Here is a 16361-nt window from a genome sequence, read left to right as displayed (position 1 = left end):
AATGGGAAATATCTGTTGAATAATGTGATGTTAATGTGTCTATGAATGCATATTTGACAACAACTAAACATAGCTAGTAAAATCTATATAAGCAATACTGAAAATTTTGTGTTTAATAAGATGCAATTTTTTATGTTGTTTTAATCAATGATTTTTAGCAGCATGTGTCTTGGTACTTGAAACATTTTTTTCTTTCAGCTGAAATAAATAACAATTAAAATTAATAAAGATATCTACTCATTTATTTTCTTTGTCCTGTCTCGACCCTTCGTTTAATATGTGTTTTTGAAGTCGGATGTCTTTGTGATGTTAAAATCATACTCTATCATATTCAAGCTAAGTTTGCTTTTTATTGTTGTTGTGTACATTTGTACGTGCATTACCACCATGCTCAATTTGTTATGGAGATGAAAAAAAAGACCCTCAAATGACCCTAGCTAATTTGACTATTAGAACATACAATGTTTATTTTTGGCTGGCCAGAATCTGAGTGCCTGCTTACTTCTTGATTTAGCTCTGAACGATAAAGCAATTAACTCATATATGCTTTTGGAACATTCATTGTGCACTGATAACAATATACTTACAGATTGATTGAATACAAACAAAAACAAAAACTTGTAATGACCAGATGGAAATGATTATTTTAAAATCGTTTTGATTTAATAAATGGTTCTATAGTTTTTCTCTCCTAACCCGGACTTGACATTTTATGAGTAACTTGGCGGGTGTTTCTAGAAAAGCAGATGACGCTTTCCCTGCCGGTGCACCTGGTCCATACTCCCAGTTTTTAGTGGAGTCCGAGTTGCTCATTTGCTTTTGTTACTTTGTATGTATGATTTTAGTTACTTTATGTTCTTTGTTGTGTATGTCTGTTTTCCATGTCTGGTCTTTGTCCCTAGATAACATTCTTTTGATTACCGCTATAACCTTGGTTCCCTTGATTACTCTTTGACGACGTTCTTGAAAACTTCAAAAGACACCTAAATATATCTGATTATTCTTTCTCGTGTGATATTTTTGTATCATGAATGTACATTTGTAATTATTAGTATTATTCACCCTTTAACATTCATCTATTACATTATAAATAGTTTCCTACAAATACAATATGGCTGACTTCAGGGGGGAGAGCAGGTCTTCATTTAATTTGCAACTTCCCCATGACCTGCCTAAGAAATTTAACTTGAAAACTAACAAGATTAGGACTACCGATTTAACTCAAAAAATTAACAGGAAGATTCGGACGACCGATTTTGCTTCTATGTCTGGGAGAAAGTCAAATCTCTTTTCCAATTAACTGGGTTAGACAGTTCATCATTTAAGGATCATTCAATCGATAAAAGACCAACTATTTCCAGATGCAAAAATAATCTACGTTGTGAAGTGGCTCAAATTTAACGTCAATATGTGAACGATAGCCCCGTTTAAAAGGTAAAAAAAGAAACTAAATACAAATAAAATATGAATAAAACGTACAAACAAATAGATAAATGTGAGCCCAAACTTTCGGCCTTACGGCTTTCGTCAGGGACAAAGAGTATTCAAGCTAAAACTGCCAATCCCTACCAAGGAGACAAGGTGCCCTTCAAAATTGATCTTGAACATTATGATATATGTATCAACTTCAAGATGAAAATTGGTAAAACGAAAAGTAGTAAAAAACAGGATTATGGTGACTAAATAATGCGGATTTTGCCATTCATTCCACAGGGTTGGGCAGTTTTATTCATTTTTTATTCGTATTTAGTTTCTTTTTTACCTTTCAAACGTGGCTATCGTTCACATATTGATTATTCTTATCTCCAGATGTAAACAGTTTTACTGGCTGTAGCATGTTACTTCTACATACGTATATCCGTCTTACCATTTCTTAGTTCCACATGGTTTGCATACGGAGCGGACATGCCTACAACGTTTAAAAGCCGTGTCATAAACAGTTCCTCTTGGACATCTGAAGGTAAACTTTCTTCCTCTGAAACATCTCATGAATAGTGTGCAACCCGATGTAGGATAGATACCGTTTCGTCGTTTTCCGCCAATTGTACATCGATTTCCGAATGGATCGAGGCAATATCTCTCTTCTTTTGATAAGGGAAAACGTAATTTATGTCTCTTAAACAAACTACATCGCCCCTCTCTTACAAGTCTTCCATTTCGACATTCCATGAAGTAGGGAGAATTTTTCTTAATGATGTGAGGATTTATTCCATTTCTCAGGTCTTGGCAGCTGGGATATCGTACTGAACAAGGTATGCAATGACTAGATCGACAGTTATAGCCCCGATACTGGCCTACATAGAATAAAAAAAAATAAATAAAAAACATGATCAACAAGTATACTTTTGGTAACGTCTTGTTTTACAAAAATATTCTGAATCGGGAAAATCAAAATAAGATTATACGAACTGAAGAAACAGGACGTCATGTTAGTTAAAATATTCACATATTGTACCAATAGTAAGCGAACTTAAAAAGTTAAGTTTTAAGATATCAATAATAACATGTGTAATCGGAAGATAAGACGTCTTGATTGCTTGCTCAAACTGATTAAAAGTGTTTTACAATACGGATTTTCCCTCCTGTCAAAACCAGTCAAAATAGTTTAATTTATAATGTGCTTGTCTCCAAGTGATATACCAAAATATGAATTATTTTTTTTTAAAGTTAAAAGTGATTTCAGTTAAAAATCGCAAAATTTCCTGATCTTTCCCAAATTCTGTGTAAACGACAAATGTCATAAGAAAGAGAATATATACAAAAAGCGTTCATTTGTTTTATCATGTTCATTTATTTTTGCATCGGCGAAATTATAAACTGCAATTTTTAATTCAGTTGTACATGTGAAAGTACGTTCAAAAATTATTCGAACAACTTATAAATTAAATAAAGTTTAAATCATATACCTACATGGAGATTTGGGTTCGAATCTGGATATGCAGTTAACTTTCGAGTAGTGTTCACATGACCTTGTTAATTTTGAATATAGCTTTGGATATTTACACTCCCTTGTTAACCACGGATTCCTACAGCTGTAGTATCTATGACAGAATTTATTGTCCGGAAGTTTGGATATTCTGAGTCTTTTGCATAGGTATGTTCTCGCTGAAAAAAAAACGGTTTAACAAAATTACGAAAATTAGAGTATACTATAAAACGAAATTTCGTTGGACAGGTGTTTGGTACTATGACATCATATCAAATTTTTACCTTGGAAGCATTACATGGGTTCATTTTATTCTCGAGCATCATTACATAGATACATTGTCATAGTATCTCTCTCTCTCTCTCTCTCTCTCTCTCTCTCTCTCTCTCTCTCTCTCTCTTTATATATATATATATAAGAGTTGAAAACAAATAAATAAAAATTATAATTAACTTTGTAAACCTATCATTGACTTTGGGATAACTTGATATACCACTTAATATCCGAAATAGGAAGGCTCGCATCAGTATTTCATTACTCTTGCTATTTCTCAATGACATGTTGTAGCACCGAACAGTACGAACAAATTTAACAATGAACATGCATTTGTTCATAGTGAATTTAAATAGCTTCTTTTTTCTTTAAGAACAATCCAGTGATTAAACTTGATAAAAACCGATTATAAATCATAGCAAAAAAGTTTTCTTAGCTTGACGACTAATTCTCTATTTAACTAACCTTTTAGCTGATGGCTTTGCTGCGAAGATAATCGACGACAGAAACAGTAAGATGCCACATAAATCAACACAAAAAGATGAACTATTTTTAACTTAAGAATCATTGCTGTATGGAGTATACACGTCGAAAAGCTTTGAGTATTCTAAATACAAGAAATATTAAAACTTGATACATAAAACGGAAGTTCTGTCACGAACAATTCTGATTAAATGTCCATTTGATAAAATTGTTATGAACATATGTAACGGTATATTTTCAATGCATCTTGTTTTCAACAAAATAAAAATAGTAACAGTGTAACCTACTTAAACCGAACATTAAATACACCAAACATTTTTTTAAACCAGACATATTTCAAAGTTCTTTCATATTAGTTTAAATGCATTTTGAACATGGTCAAACCGAACCGATTAAATCGTGGATTTGATGGCAATGTAGACTATGTTTGTCGCAAGGGTTATACTGTAAACGTAGTGAGAACTGTTATCACGCTTTAATCTAAATAACATTAAAGAATACGAATATATCTCATTCAAATTGCAATTTGTGATTGCAAATATTTATAAAATTTTAATTCATTTTCCCTGAATATGTCCAAATACAATACCCAGCAAAATACGTATTACAAGGTCATACAAAGACTTAAAGAATGAAACGAGTACCTAGTAATCTGGTTACTGGTAACAGTGGAATACTTTATTAATTCATCAGTGATCTGAAATATATTGTATTTTACTTTTTATCCCCATAGAAATATTTAAAGTTTGGATGAAAAAAAGTTTTTAAAGTTAAATTCTATAAACATCAGCCAACCACATCTCTCACCTTAAAGCTTTAAATGTCATAAATGATATATCATATTGACCAGGATGTTCCGTTGATTTTATCCTGGAACTAAGCTTTCTACTTTAAAAATAAAGGGTGTTGAATAACGCAAAGTTTTATTCCTTCACTGCATAAAATCGTCTACTCGTTACATTTTAATTAAAACAAGTTCAAAAGTGCCCACGTCGACCGCCGCGCTCAAAAGATTGCTTAAAAAATAACCTATTTAGGAAAATTTTGCATGTTTTATTTAGAAATTGTGGATGCAGGATAAAAACAATACATGAACATTGCTGAAAATCTTAATATATGTATTTGTACTCGCTTCGAAACAGTCAGATTAGCTTGTTGAACACTCGTGACCTGACTGTTCCTAATTTGATATTTGTCGGCAATATACATGTATTGTACATCTCATCATTGACCGCTCGATGGAATGTTACCAGGTCATAATAGATAGGATGTGCCCTTGTGTACCTTTTCTTTTTTAATAATAAATTCTTATTGTGCGATCGGTAATTTGAGTTCTGATTTGAATGATTTTTGGATTTTCATTAGCGTAACACAAACGTTGCAAACGAGTAAGATATAAGATAGGTGTATACATTTTGTATCTGCAGCTCTTTATAAACTTCTGAATGAATCCCAATCAAACTTTGATAGAATGATTGTTTAGTAATGTCAGTGATTAACAGCTATTAAGATTATGATTTGAAGTGTCAAAGCTTGTTGGTTCAATCGCGAATTAAAATACAAAATAGAATGTAAATTGACCAGTTACATTAACAACGTGTCTTGAAATTAATAATAGTTTCAAATAGTTACAAACACCGATGTCTTACACTTTTAAATTGATCCAAAAAACCCAGATTTCTTGTGTTTTCTGTATTGACTCCGAAGCCATAAACTCTCATGGATTTTAAAATAAGGAAGTTTTGATCTAAATGCTTTTTCGGGGTGGCAATGTGGTTAGTTTGGATGAAACGGTTGATCAGTCATCATTCTATTACCCGACGACTCAAAAAAAAAGAATGAAAACATAATCCCGCTTCAGTTTCCATATTTTTGTATGCAAATACATCTTAAACTTAATGAACCTTTGTTTTGAAAGAGTAATCAAGTAATCAAAGGAACCAAGGTTATAGCGGTACTCAAAGAGTAATCAAGGGAACCAAGGTTATAGCGGTAATCAAAGAGTAATCAAGGGAACCAAGGTAATAGCGGTGATCAAAGAGTAATCAAGGGAACCAAGATTATAGCGGTAATCAAAGAGTAATCAATGGAACCAAGTTATAGCGGTAATCAAAGAGTAATCAAGGGAACCAAGGTTATAGCGGTAATCAAAGAGTAATCAAGGGAACCAAGGTTATAGCGGTGATCAAAGAGTAATCAAGGGAACCAAGGTAATAGCGGTGATCAAAGAGTAATCAAGGGAACCAAGGTTATAGCGGTAATCAAAAGAATGTAATCCAGGGACAAAGACCAGACATGGAAAACAGACATACACATCAAAGAACATAAAGTAACTAAAATCATACATAAGAAAGTAACAAATGTAAATGAGCAACTCGGACTCCACTAAAAACTGGGAGCAGGGACAAGGTGCACCGATAGGATAAGCGTCCTCTGCTTTTCTAGAAACACCCGCCGAGTTGCTCATAAAAAGTCAAGTCCGGGGTAGACAAACGAGAAAAGGAAAACTATGACCCGTTGAATGGTCAAGAGGATTCAGTTTCACATTTAAAACTACATTGAAGAACCCAAACTTTAAAATCAATATGACTTAAAATCTGCGTGTAAAAATCGTAAACCCACGTAGTAATATTATCATTTTTACACGCAGATTTTAAGTCATACAGATTTTACAGTTTGGGTTTATCAATGTAGTTTTAATTCGAAATTGAATCCTCTTGAGCATTTCCAAACAATTAAAAAACACCTGAATATACTTGATTGGCACCAATTATCTCTGCAGAACAAATAACCCCATTGATCCACATCTACTACGTACCTCTCTGTATAAGCTCTTCTATACAAATTTACGATTTTTTTAACAAGACATGAGCATTTTTAATAAAGTTTTCGTGAAATTTTATCAGTGCATTTACTTTATTTGTATCAAAAGGTATAGTGTCATATCGAGTTTGGCCAGGTTTGGCATCTTTTGGGTTTTGTTCTTCTAGTTTGTCATCTAACACAAATTCTTGGTAGGAACTATTTATAGCACACGAATCTGCAGCCCTTTTCACAAAAATTCGTAAGAGGAAAATTAGTCTTAAGTTGTGACGTCACAATACTTAACTCTATTATGACATCATAACTTACAACTAATTTTACACTTACGTTTTATTTTTTGTGAAAAGGACCGCTGGTTCAAGTGGTACCAACTACATAATGGCAAGCGCCACTGATGGAGTAGAAAGTCGTTCACCAGGATATCACGTGACTCGATCCTTATTATTATACTCATAATAGAAAGTTCCAAACGTGTTTTTTCTCATCTTGATGACTTAGAAAACAAATATAAAGACGGTTGTGGTGGTAAAGGGAAAAAATAAATAATAAAATTGAAATGATTAAGTATATAAAATCAATTAATTAATATCATTCAAAAAGTATACTTATTGTTTTATCGATACTCTTTTTGTCTAAAATTTACATCTGCTTTAATTTGTTCTTGGCATATACGCACATCTTATAATTACAAAAAAATATCTTTCATATTAATATACCAAATTTCGATATGCTGTATACATGTATCAATGAGTAACCTATTTTGGAACAATGTTTAAATTAAACTCATTTCAACTGCCAAATTCAAGTCACATAACAATCTTGAGATGCATATTTGCCTTGTATGTTTTTATTTTTCATAGAAAATGAAAAAAAAACATACTTGGAGAAACATCGACATTTGGAAGTTATTACCTAAAACATAAAATAACTCATAAGTCAATTTAACACGTTTAGTTTTATACTTGTCAATGGCGTGTGATAATATCAATAAACAATAAACAATTTAAAGACTTTATTAAAATGATCTTCAAGCTGGTCGTCAACTGAAAGAAAACATTTAAAGAATTAAAACATACTTGATCATTAACATTGTCTTATTCAACACTTAAAAAATATCAATGTATGATAAATAGCCTATTTGACTTCACTTGTTCAAACTTATGGCCATTCATTTGAAAGTTAAATGCATATATTGTGCTTCTGAAAACAGATAGTTGTAGTTTTTTTTCTCTTAGTTTTGGTAAGATACCGTATTAGACCGTTCTCTTGACAATTTTTCATGGATTTGCTTGACATATACATTGTACTGGCGTTAATTGAAATAATATACTGTCATGTGACAAGAAAAGATCAATACAAACCAAGCAAGTTTTCCGCAGGGTTGACACGTCATATATGGATGGTTACAATACCGTCGTTTGACATCAAACACTGTTCCAGCTGGACATCTCTGCTTATATTGAGAACCATAATAACACCAAATGTATCCATTACAGAGAAAGGATGGATAATACTTGTTAATTGTCTTGTCACATTCTGCAATTTCACAATTTCTTGCATCAAAACCATATCTAGCATGAGGACACAAACCTTCTTTGATAAATCTTTCCCTACGACATACCATATACCAAGGCGACCCTGCACCTGTCTTCTTGGAATGTGGATGAACACCATCGGAGAATCCCTCACAGTTTGGATGGTTAAGTTCGCAAGGTAAACAGTAGGGTGCACAGGGTTTAGGGTCATATTGACCTAGAAAATTAATTTGAAGAAAATAAAGCAGCATGCATTGAACATTTTAAAAATTGAATAAATCATAAGACAAATGATTCAAGAAAAGTTGAAATGTAGATTCTGAAATGTTGTACACAAATCTATGTTAGTTTACATAAGCATAACAAATCCTGTAATATCATTTTACCAAGCAATGAAGTTTTTTTTTACTTAAATGACAAAGGGTTACTAGTATTTGCAGTCATGTAATCATACAAGGGTTTCATTTAGTCTCTTACGTTATGGAAGGTTTAATCGTCTGAATATAGCTGGAATATTAAACTTTAAACCCCAACAATCAATCAATCAATCAATCAATTTATGCAGATCATCTCTGCTTCCTGTTTTCACATTTTGCCATTTACTCGGATTTTGATATCTCTGAGTTGCCTTTTATTTCAATGTTTTTAGAGTTTATTTTCTTTGTCAATATATTGTAAGGCTTAATTAATATATTTGGTTTCACAGTCTAACTCATTAGAAACTACGGTACAATAAATGTAAAGGAAAAGAATGTTAAAATACAAGTATTGATTTCTTAATAAATTTTGGTGCCAACTAACAGAAAATTAATCAAAAAACAAAAAAATATCTAATTGAATGAATCATTCGGACACCATCAAAATCTGGACCTTGGGTCTAAAGCTCAATTTTTAATGAGAAATGTACATTCAATATGATAAATACTATTGATAATATTTCTTACAGTAAGACTTTAGTTTAATTCTCCTTCCACATCGAACGCGTTTAAAATCTTGACAAGAATTGGTTCTCTTAGAAAACAGTTTAGGATAAGGACATATTTTGGCATCAGTTGGATCTTTACATTCGTAGTATAAATGACAGAACTTCGAGTCTGGTACATATTTAGCTCCTGTCCGAGTACATATCTTTTTCCTTTCTGAAATTTGACCAATGGTAAAATAACCTGTTTTGAAATAGTGCTTCCGTATAAGATCAAGAAAAAAACATAAAGACGTTTTATAAATGTATATAGTACACTGCTTGTATGTGTTTCTTCTCTTAAGAGATTGTACATGTAGAAACCAGGCAGTTTCTATGATATGGATAACACATGGCAAATCTTATATCATATATAAAATGTCCAATTGTACAAAGATTTTTTTTAAACTGACAATGGATGACTCAGAAAAAAATTTACAGTTTCCTTAGAAAGCAGCAACATGTTGCACAACATAAAAGAGATGGATCACTTCTCAATGAATTTCATTGCTTTCTGTGTAATTTATTTCTCTTTAACCGTTGCATATAAAAAATAAAAACAACATTCAACTTTGATAAAGGACGCATTTGCGATATGAAATAGATTATTATTAATATTTTTTAAATTATAATGTGATACCCACTGCCGGTTTTTTGCGTGAATGCCCTAATAAACACTAATTAAATGTTAATTACATGTACATATTTTTATCAGTTACAACTTGCAAATCTTGCAAATATTGAATTTAAATCAGTGGTCCTTTTCATAAAAAGTCGTAGGAGTAAAACTAATCATAAGTTATGACGTCCCAATACTTTGATTTACTATGAAGTCATAACTTACGACTAATTTTACACTTACGATTTTTTTTGTGAAAAGGACCACTGATCGTTTCTCAACTCTACTGGTTTGATCTTTGTTTTGATCATGTTCGGTTATGCCATAAATATTTTATTACGTTTTTCTTCTAGCTTATTTTGCTACATATTTTATCGTGATAATACTTTTAGTCCATATAAGACAACACCCTATCGTACAACGGAATAATTTTGAGGGGAGCTAATATTAGAGTGTTTTAGCGCTCTGACAAAAACCGTTAAAGTAACCATACGAATGCCGATACATTTCACTGTGTCTTGTCCAATAAAACCGTTACGGTATTACCAGTGATTACAATTTTGCAATCCGCTAAGACAAAAAAAACGTCATATGTTTTGTTTTCCTTTTTACCTATAAAAACGGCAAAATTTTACACCCGCTTAAATAACCAACTATTCCTTATTTTAAAAGCCTAGACTAGATTCCAGACTAGATTAAATGATATCTAATCTCATAAATTTTTAATTAATGTATATGTGTATAATTATAGTCGAATATTTCTGTATATGCTTCTGTGAATATCCGTGTAAATTACGAGTGAAGCAAATATCATAAATTCTACATGCAATACCTTATTAAATTTCATTTGATGACTTTACTGTTTACCTTTTAGCTTGTTTTCGCATCTACTTGCTTTCTTATATACACACGAGGAACCTTCGAGAATTCTATTGACACCACGCACACAGTTTAATAATTTTGGTTTCGACCAACTTCCACAATCTATGGCAGTTTTGCAGTCGTCACTCTCCAAAACGGCACTTTTTCCGTAAGGTAAACAAATTTTGGAATTAAGGTCTGCATATCCAGGGTTTGTGGCGAAATATGCTATTGCAATAGCCGTCAAATCGAGAAACACTGCAACTCGAAACATTGCCTGTTAATTTAAGGATAGAAACTAAAAATGTTAAGAAAGAATGCTCTCAAATTAAGCTCCTCGACAATAAGAATATAATAAATTTGGTTTATACAATCACAAGATTCTGTTAGTATCATTTCTGTTTTAACTGACTTCCAAAATCGACATTGTTTGATATTTTTAAAGAAACTATTGCTATTGAAGTGGATGCCACTGCGTGAATTGATATGTCATTAATTGTCAAGTAAAAACTGTCATTGCTAAATACCAAAATCTCAACTGGTGATTGACTTTGTGATCGGAACACGTTGCAATTTTGTAAAATCATTAATTGCTACATGAAATAAAATGACATAATTGTCACAGCAAATTTCCCAAACATTTTCGTTAATCTTAAAAAGTTAAAAACACTTCACCACTACGGTTTAAAAGACTAATGCATTTATTCATATTTATTCATGTGGCACCAACTAAAATTTGTGCGACAAATTGAAAATATTACTTACGCTTGCACTCAATGAACAGTTAATTCAAATCGACACAAATTTTCTATTTTCCAAGATATTGTTTTTGTGTGGAGTTCTTGGAATGCATTGAAATCTCAATCAATATACATGTATAGAGGGTTTATGACGATATTTGTCACGCAATAACTGAATAAAAATCGATCTTCGCTGCTGAAAAACGAGACATTTTTTTTATGTTTGTTTTTGTCATTCTTGTTTTTGCTTTATTTTTTTAGGTTCAATTAAAAAAAATTAACCACTGTCATCATTTACTTATATGCTTTTATTTTCATTTATATTTCTATGGCTGGTTTCCTTATCAGCTGTTTAACCGAATAAGTGTTGAAAAAAATTGCCAGAGGAACACAATTAATTTTAATTATACTTGTCTTTTGAAATGAAAAATAAATAAATATCAAAACCATGTAAATGTTCGGCAAATTAGTGATGATAAACAACATTTCTAATCTTTTATTCTTACTGTTATCTGGACCATGTTATGTCTGGTAACATCATTCAGTCGAGTGCTATCAAACAAACGATTAATAATAAAGGGTTTCGTTAAACCTCAAATACAATACAGTGTGCGTGCATACAATCCTTCTTGATAGTCTACATATTTTTACAGAAGTTTTATGGTCCTCATCATGAACCCGTGGATCGTTACGGTGTATCAATCTGCATCATGAAAACTGATTTGTTCAACATGTCATAGTTTTCCTTTCCTCTTTCGTCTACCCCGGACTTGACTTTTTATGAACAACTCGGCAGGCGTTTCTAGAAAAGCAGAGAACGCTCATTCTACCGGATTCATGCTCCCAGTTTTAAGTGGAGTCCGAGTTTCTCATTTACTTTTGTTATTTGTATGTATTATTTTAGTTACTTAATATTCTTTGTTGTGTATTGTTTTTTCCCAGGTCTGGTCTTCGTCTCTCGATAACATTCTTTTGATTTCCGCTATAATCTTGGTTCCTTTGATTACTCTTACATTTGTCGCTCTCCAAAACAGTTCACATTATGAAATTTCTGTATAAGGACTAGTGTCATTATACAGCGGAGAACAAGCTGAACCTTGCTGTAAAATTTTCTCCACCCTCTTTTTATGCTTTGATAAATAAATATTTGGAAGTTTTTAAGTAAGGCATTACCTATTCATGTGTGAATTTGCACTAAAAAAATAACTTCTTAATTGTCTTTCATATTCTATTTTCGCTTGTTATTTTTTTTTATTTTATTATAAATGTTTCCTGAAAAACTTAATGCATTGCACTTTTGCTAACAAAATAAAATAATAGCTTAGAAACATTTGGATTACAGAAAATGAATTTTTGCAATTTTTTTAAGCACATTTTTCAAGAAAAGTTTTTGTGAGTACAAGAGGAAAACGTGATTTTTTTTCTTCTTACTCGAATTATCATGATCAATAAGGCAAGGGGATAGATGGATATATCGTAACATGAATGAGAGGTGTAATGAAATATAACATTTCTTTGTAAGTAAGTGGTCTTGCCTTGCTTTCTTTGTTTAATTTTGTTGAGTTAAATAATATTACTACATGTAAACAGCTTTGTGCAAATTCAGAGAGACTGGCTTTTGTACTTATGTTAAAAGAAAATACCCTTCATACGCTTCTTTAAAAGTTTTATTGCCGATATTCATATCTTATTGGGAAATATTCTGTTTCTGACAAATTCATTTAACTTGTTTTGATGACCATTTGATAAAAAAAAGTCTATATGAACCATTTGGGCAACTATTACTTGTTCCTTGGTCTTGCAAATACTAAAATGCCATTTTAATTTAAAATATTGCATGTACGTGTTTCAAGAATTAACATCAACAGCAAAGCACCAAATATATAGGAATATTGGGTAAAAAGGTACCTTCAAGAGGAACTCATAACCAAAAACATCAAAACTGGAAGCCAAAATCTTGCACCGAGAAGTTCTACTACGTGCCAGGAATTGTGCTTCCATAATGTAGATGTTCAGATATTTGCGGGTTATTTAGTCAGACAAAACTAAGTGTATTAGAGGATACCCTGGGGGACTTCTAGTACAAAACATCTGCATCGACCCAGAGTTTCCTTTCAAAACACAAATATTCCAATATAATACAAATGTTGCAAATGTAAGTATGTTTTCCAAAGGGAAACCTTCTCATCAGCGGCATTATTATAAATTATATAGAAAGATCGAGTTGTTGTGATGTTATTTTTGTATTTTGTTTGTTTATTTGTTTTTGTTTGTTTGTTTGTTTGTTTGTTTGTTTGTTTTTTGTTTTTTTTGGTTTTGTTTGATTTCATCCGAATAACAAAATGGCAAATAATGTTCTTCTGAAATATAAGTACATATAAATAAAGTACTATATCTGATGTTTATATTTTCCACATTTTGTGTCACTTCCGTTAAATGCTTTTTTAGCAATTTATTTGTATGTTTCATATTTAGAACCATAATCATTAACGAATTTCGCAATAACTAGAATTTATATAAATTTAACATAGGATATGTAGCAGACCGCCGAAATCAATACATTGCATTGTTAACCAGCAGCTTGAATATCAGTACATGAAATTCAATTCTGAAGTCAATATTTCATACATGAAAAAAACAAATATTAATTGACTTTTTGTGCGAGTAATTGTCAATTTTAGTCTAGATTTATTTTAATGCTTATCAAATCCCAACTACTAAGACGAATATTCTTGGGGTAATTCTGACTATTTCTATGAATGATTTCGAGGCATTCAGTTTTAATAGCTTCCATCTACAAATCTGTTTTATCCAGTAAATATTCACCAAATCGCCAAACAATTTACATCATCTTTTATTAAATCAATTTTAACTTTATTTATTAGACACATTTCATGTTGTTCTTCAAATGGTTCATTCAACTGCAAAATAAGATTTAAACATATTAAATACCGAGAACATGCAATTACAGGTGTCAGAAAGTAAATATAAAGTTTTCCCATGATAGGAAGAGATTTAATGTTCTCATATATGTTTCGAAAAATCTTCATAGATAAGATGAAAATGTATATCGAAAAGGAAATACACATTTTCTACCTGTTTTGCATGTACATGGTTTTACTTTACCTTTTTGTTGCTTGTTGAATAATGTATAAATCTTGAGAAATTATATCTTTGGTACGTCATTTCTGAATAAATATTTACTGAATTTTAACTAGATTTATTTTTTTAAACAATATTGCTTTGAAATTATGATATGAAGACGAACCATGATTTTGTACCGCATGGCTGGCATGTATCGATGGCGTGATTGCAGCTCTGCGTTTTATAATCAAACACCGTACCAGGGGCACATGCCTGTTTGTATTGTAAACCATAGTAACACCAGATGAACTCACTACACAGAGTGACTGGGTATCTCTTGTTGATAGTCTCATCACATTCCATAACCTCACAGAGTCTTTGATGAAACCCATGATGTTGAATACCACATACACCTTCTCTGACAAATCGTTCACCTCTACAGACCATATACCAAGGTGACCCCGCCCCAGTCTTCTCAGGGTGTGGATGGACACCGTCTTGGTACCCTTCACAGTTTGGATGGCTTATTTCACAAGGGATGCAGGATAGTTGGCAATCCAATGGGTTGTACTGACCTATTTAGCGCAAAACAATAGACACACTATGCAATTACATATTATAAGCTCCCAGGTGACAGTCTATGGTTATTTAGACATTAGTAGATTCTGTTGGAGGGTGAAAAGTAAGCCGAATCTCTCCAACAGTTCTACTGGCTGTCTTAATAATCATCGGAATCGTTTTATGTAATCCTTCAACTATTGTATAAGGGATTGAATATGTCTCAAGATACAGCATGGGTAGGTTCATTTTTATGAAAGACTATCCGGTGGATCTGAACATAAATGTTGCACCGGTAATTACAAGAGCATTTATCTAAATCTAGCTGATGATCACAATCTCAGTGGTCGATTCCTTCTTTACAATTTTGATGTTAAATTGTAATTCAAAAGGAATTTATGAAATGACATAAATGTTACACACAATATGACATGCTTACAATACGATTTTAGTTCAAGTCTTGTCCCACATTGCACGTTTTTATAGTCCTCACAGGAATTGGTGCTTTCGGAAAACAACTGTGGATACAGACATATCTTGGATTCTGTTGGATCTGAGCAGTCGTAGTACAAATGACAAAATTTTGAGTCGGATAAGTTTTTCGCACCAGTCTGAGAACACTTCTGTTGCCTTTCTGAAATAAATCACGTTTTTTTCTACCATAATAACCAGAGAACATGTCTTTATTTCATTTTATTATTGTACTTACGTTACAATGTAGACTGTTAATAAATTATGAATCTCAATTAAAATATATACGGAAATATTTTTGATTCAACAGAACGAGTGAAAAAATAAGGAGAAAGACACTACACTTTTAAAGTAATGCATTGGTATTAACCCGAATAATCCAGTCGTTATATTACGTTCTCTACGATCATTCCGAGAGTAGAAGAGAAACGAATACGGAGAGGGACTAGATTGATGTTAGAAACCGAGATTCAACATAAATAGGATACCACAGTGAAAAAAGGACTCAATTCTACGTCTTATATTTTCGATGAGATACATAATTTATTAAATTTGCAAAAGGCAAAATCCTAAAAAAAAAAAAAAAAACATTTTTAATCTAGTCTACTTAATTATAGCATTTCAAACAAACATGAATACGAACGTTTTAGGAAGTACTATTTACCAGTATATGTCGTGTTGCATCTATCGGACTTATATTGATAAACACACTGGTAGTCTTTAAGTGTTCTATCGGTACTCCGCATACAGTTCAATATCTTTGGTTTAGGCCATGTCTTACAATCCAAAGAAGTTTTACAGTCATCACTCTCCAAAATGACACTTCCGTACGAAGTACACACTGCTGATTCTAAGTCTACGTACCCAGGATTCGTTGCATAGTATGCAAAGACAGCAGAAATTACGTTAGTTAGCACTATACTATGAACCTTCATACTCATCACCAAATTTACTCTCAATTTCTCCGGTGTCTTGTAATACGAATTGACAGCATGAACTGTTACGTCAAATTTAAGATAAGACTGTT

The 16361-nt window shown here is 32.0% G+C and overlaps 2 protein-coding genes across 2 annotated transcripts; both read right to left on the bottom strand.

The window, feature by feature from the left end:
• Nucleotides 1-98: 98 nt before the first annotated feature.
• LOC148611624 (uncharacterized) lies at nt 99-3825 on the bottom strand. The gene is made up of 4 exons (XM_088592352.1): nt 3665-3825; nt 2911-3105; nt 1868-2294; nt 99-198 (listed from the first exon to the last, which is right to left on the bottom strand). Exons 1-4 carry the CDS (start codon nt 3765-3767, stop codon nt 195-197), a joined length of 729 nt encoding a protein of 242 aa, XP_088448478.1. The 5' UTR covers nt 3768-3825; the 3' UTR covers nt 99-194.
• Nucleotides 3826-7502: 3677 nt separating this feature from the next.
• On the bottom strand, nt 7503-16361 carry LOC148611623 (uncharacterized). The gene is made up of 8 exons (XM_088595260.1): nt 15999-16361; nt 15303-15497; nt 14490-14880; nt 11728-11773; nt 10488-10758; nt 8985-9179; nt 7867-8257; nt 7503-7548 (listed from the first exon to the last, which is right to left on the bottom strand). The coding sequence occupies exons 1-8, from the start codon at nt 16273-16275 to the stop codon at nt 7545-7547; spliced, it is 1770 nt and encodes a 589-aa protein (XP_088451386.1). The 5' UTR covers nt 16276-16361; the 3' UTR covers nt 7503-7544.

Source organism: Perna viridis, chromosome 7 (assembly GCF_037379345.1).
Source record: "Perna viridis isolate PV_CMFRI_1.1 ecotype Kerala chromosome 7, ASM3737934v1, whole genome shotgun sequence".
In the NCBI taxonomy this organism is placed as follows: domain Eukaryota; kingdom Metazoa; phylum Mollusca; class Bivalvia; order Mytilida; family Mytilidae; genus Perna; species Perna viridis.
Note: the sequence above shows the minus strand (reverse complement) of the source record. Positions and strands in the feature narration are given on the sequence as shown.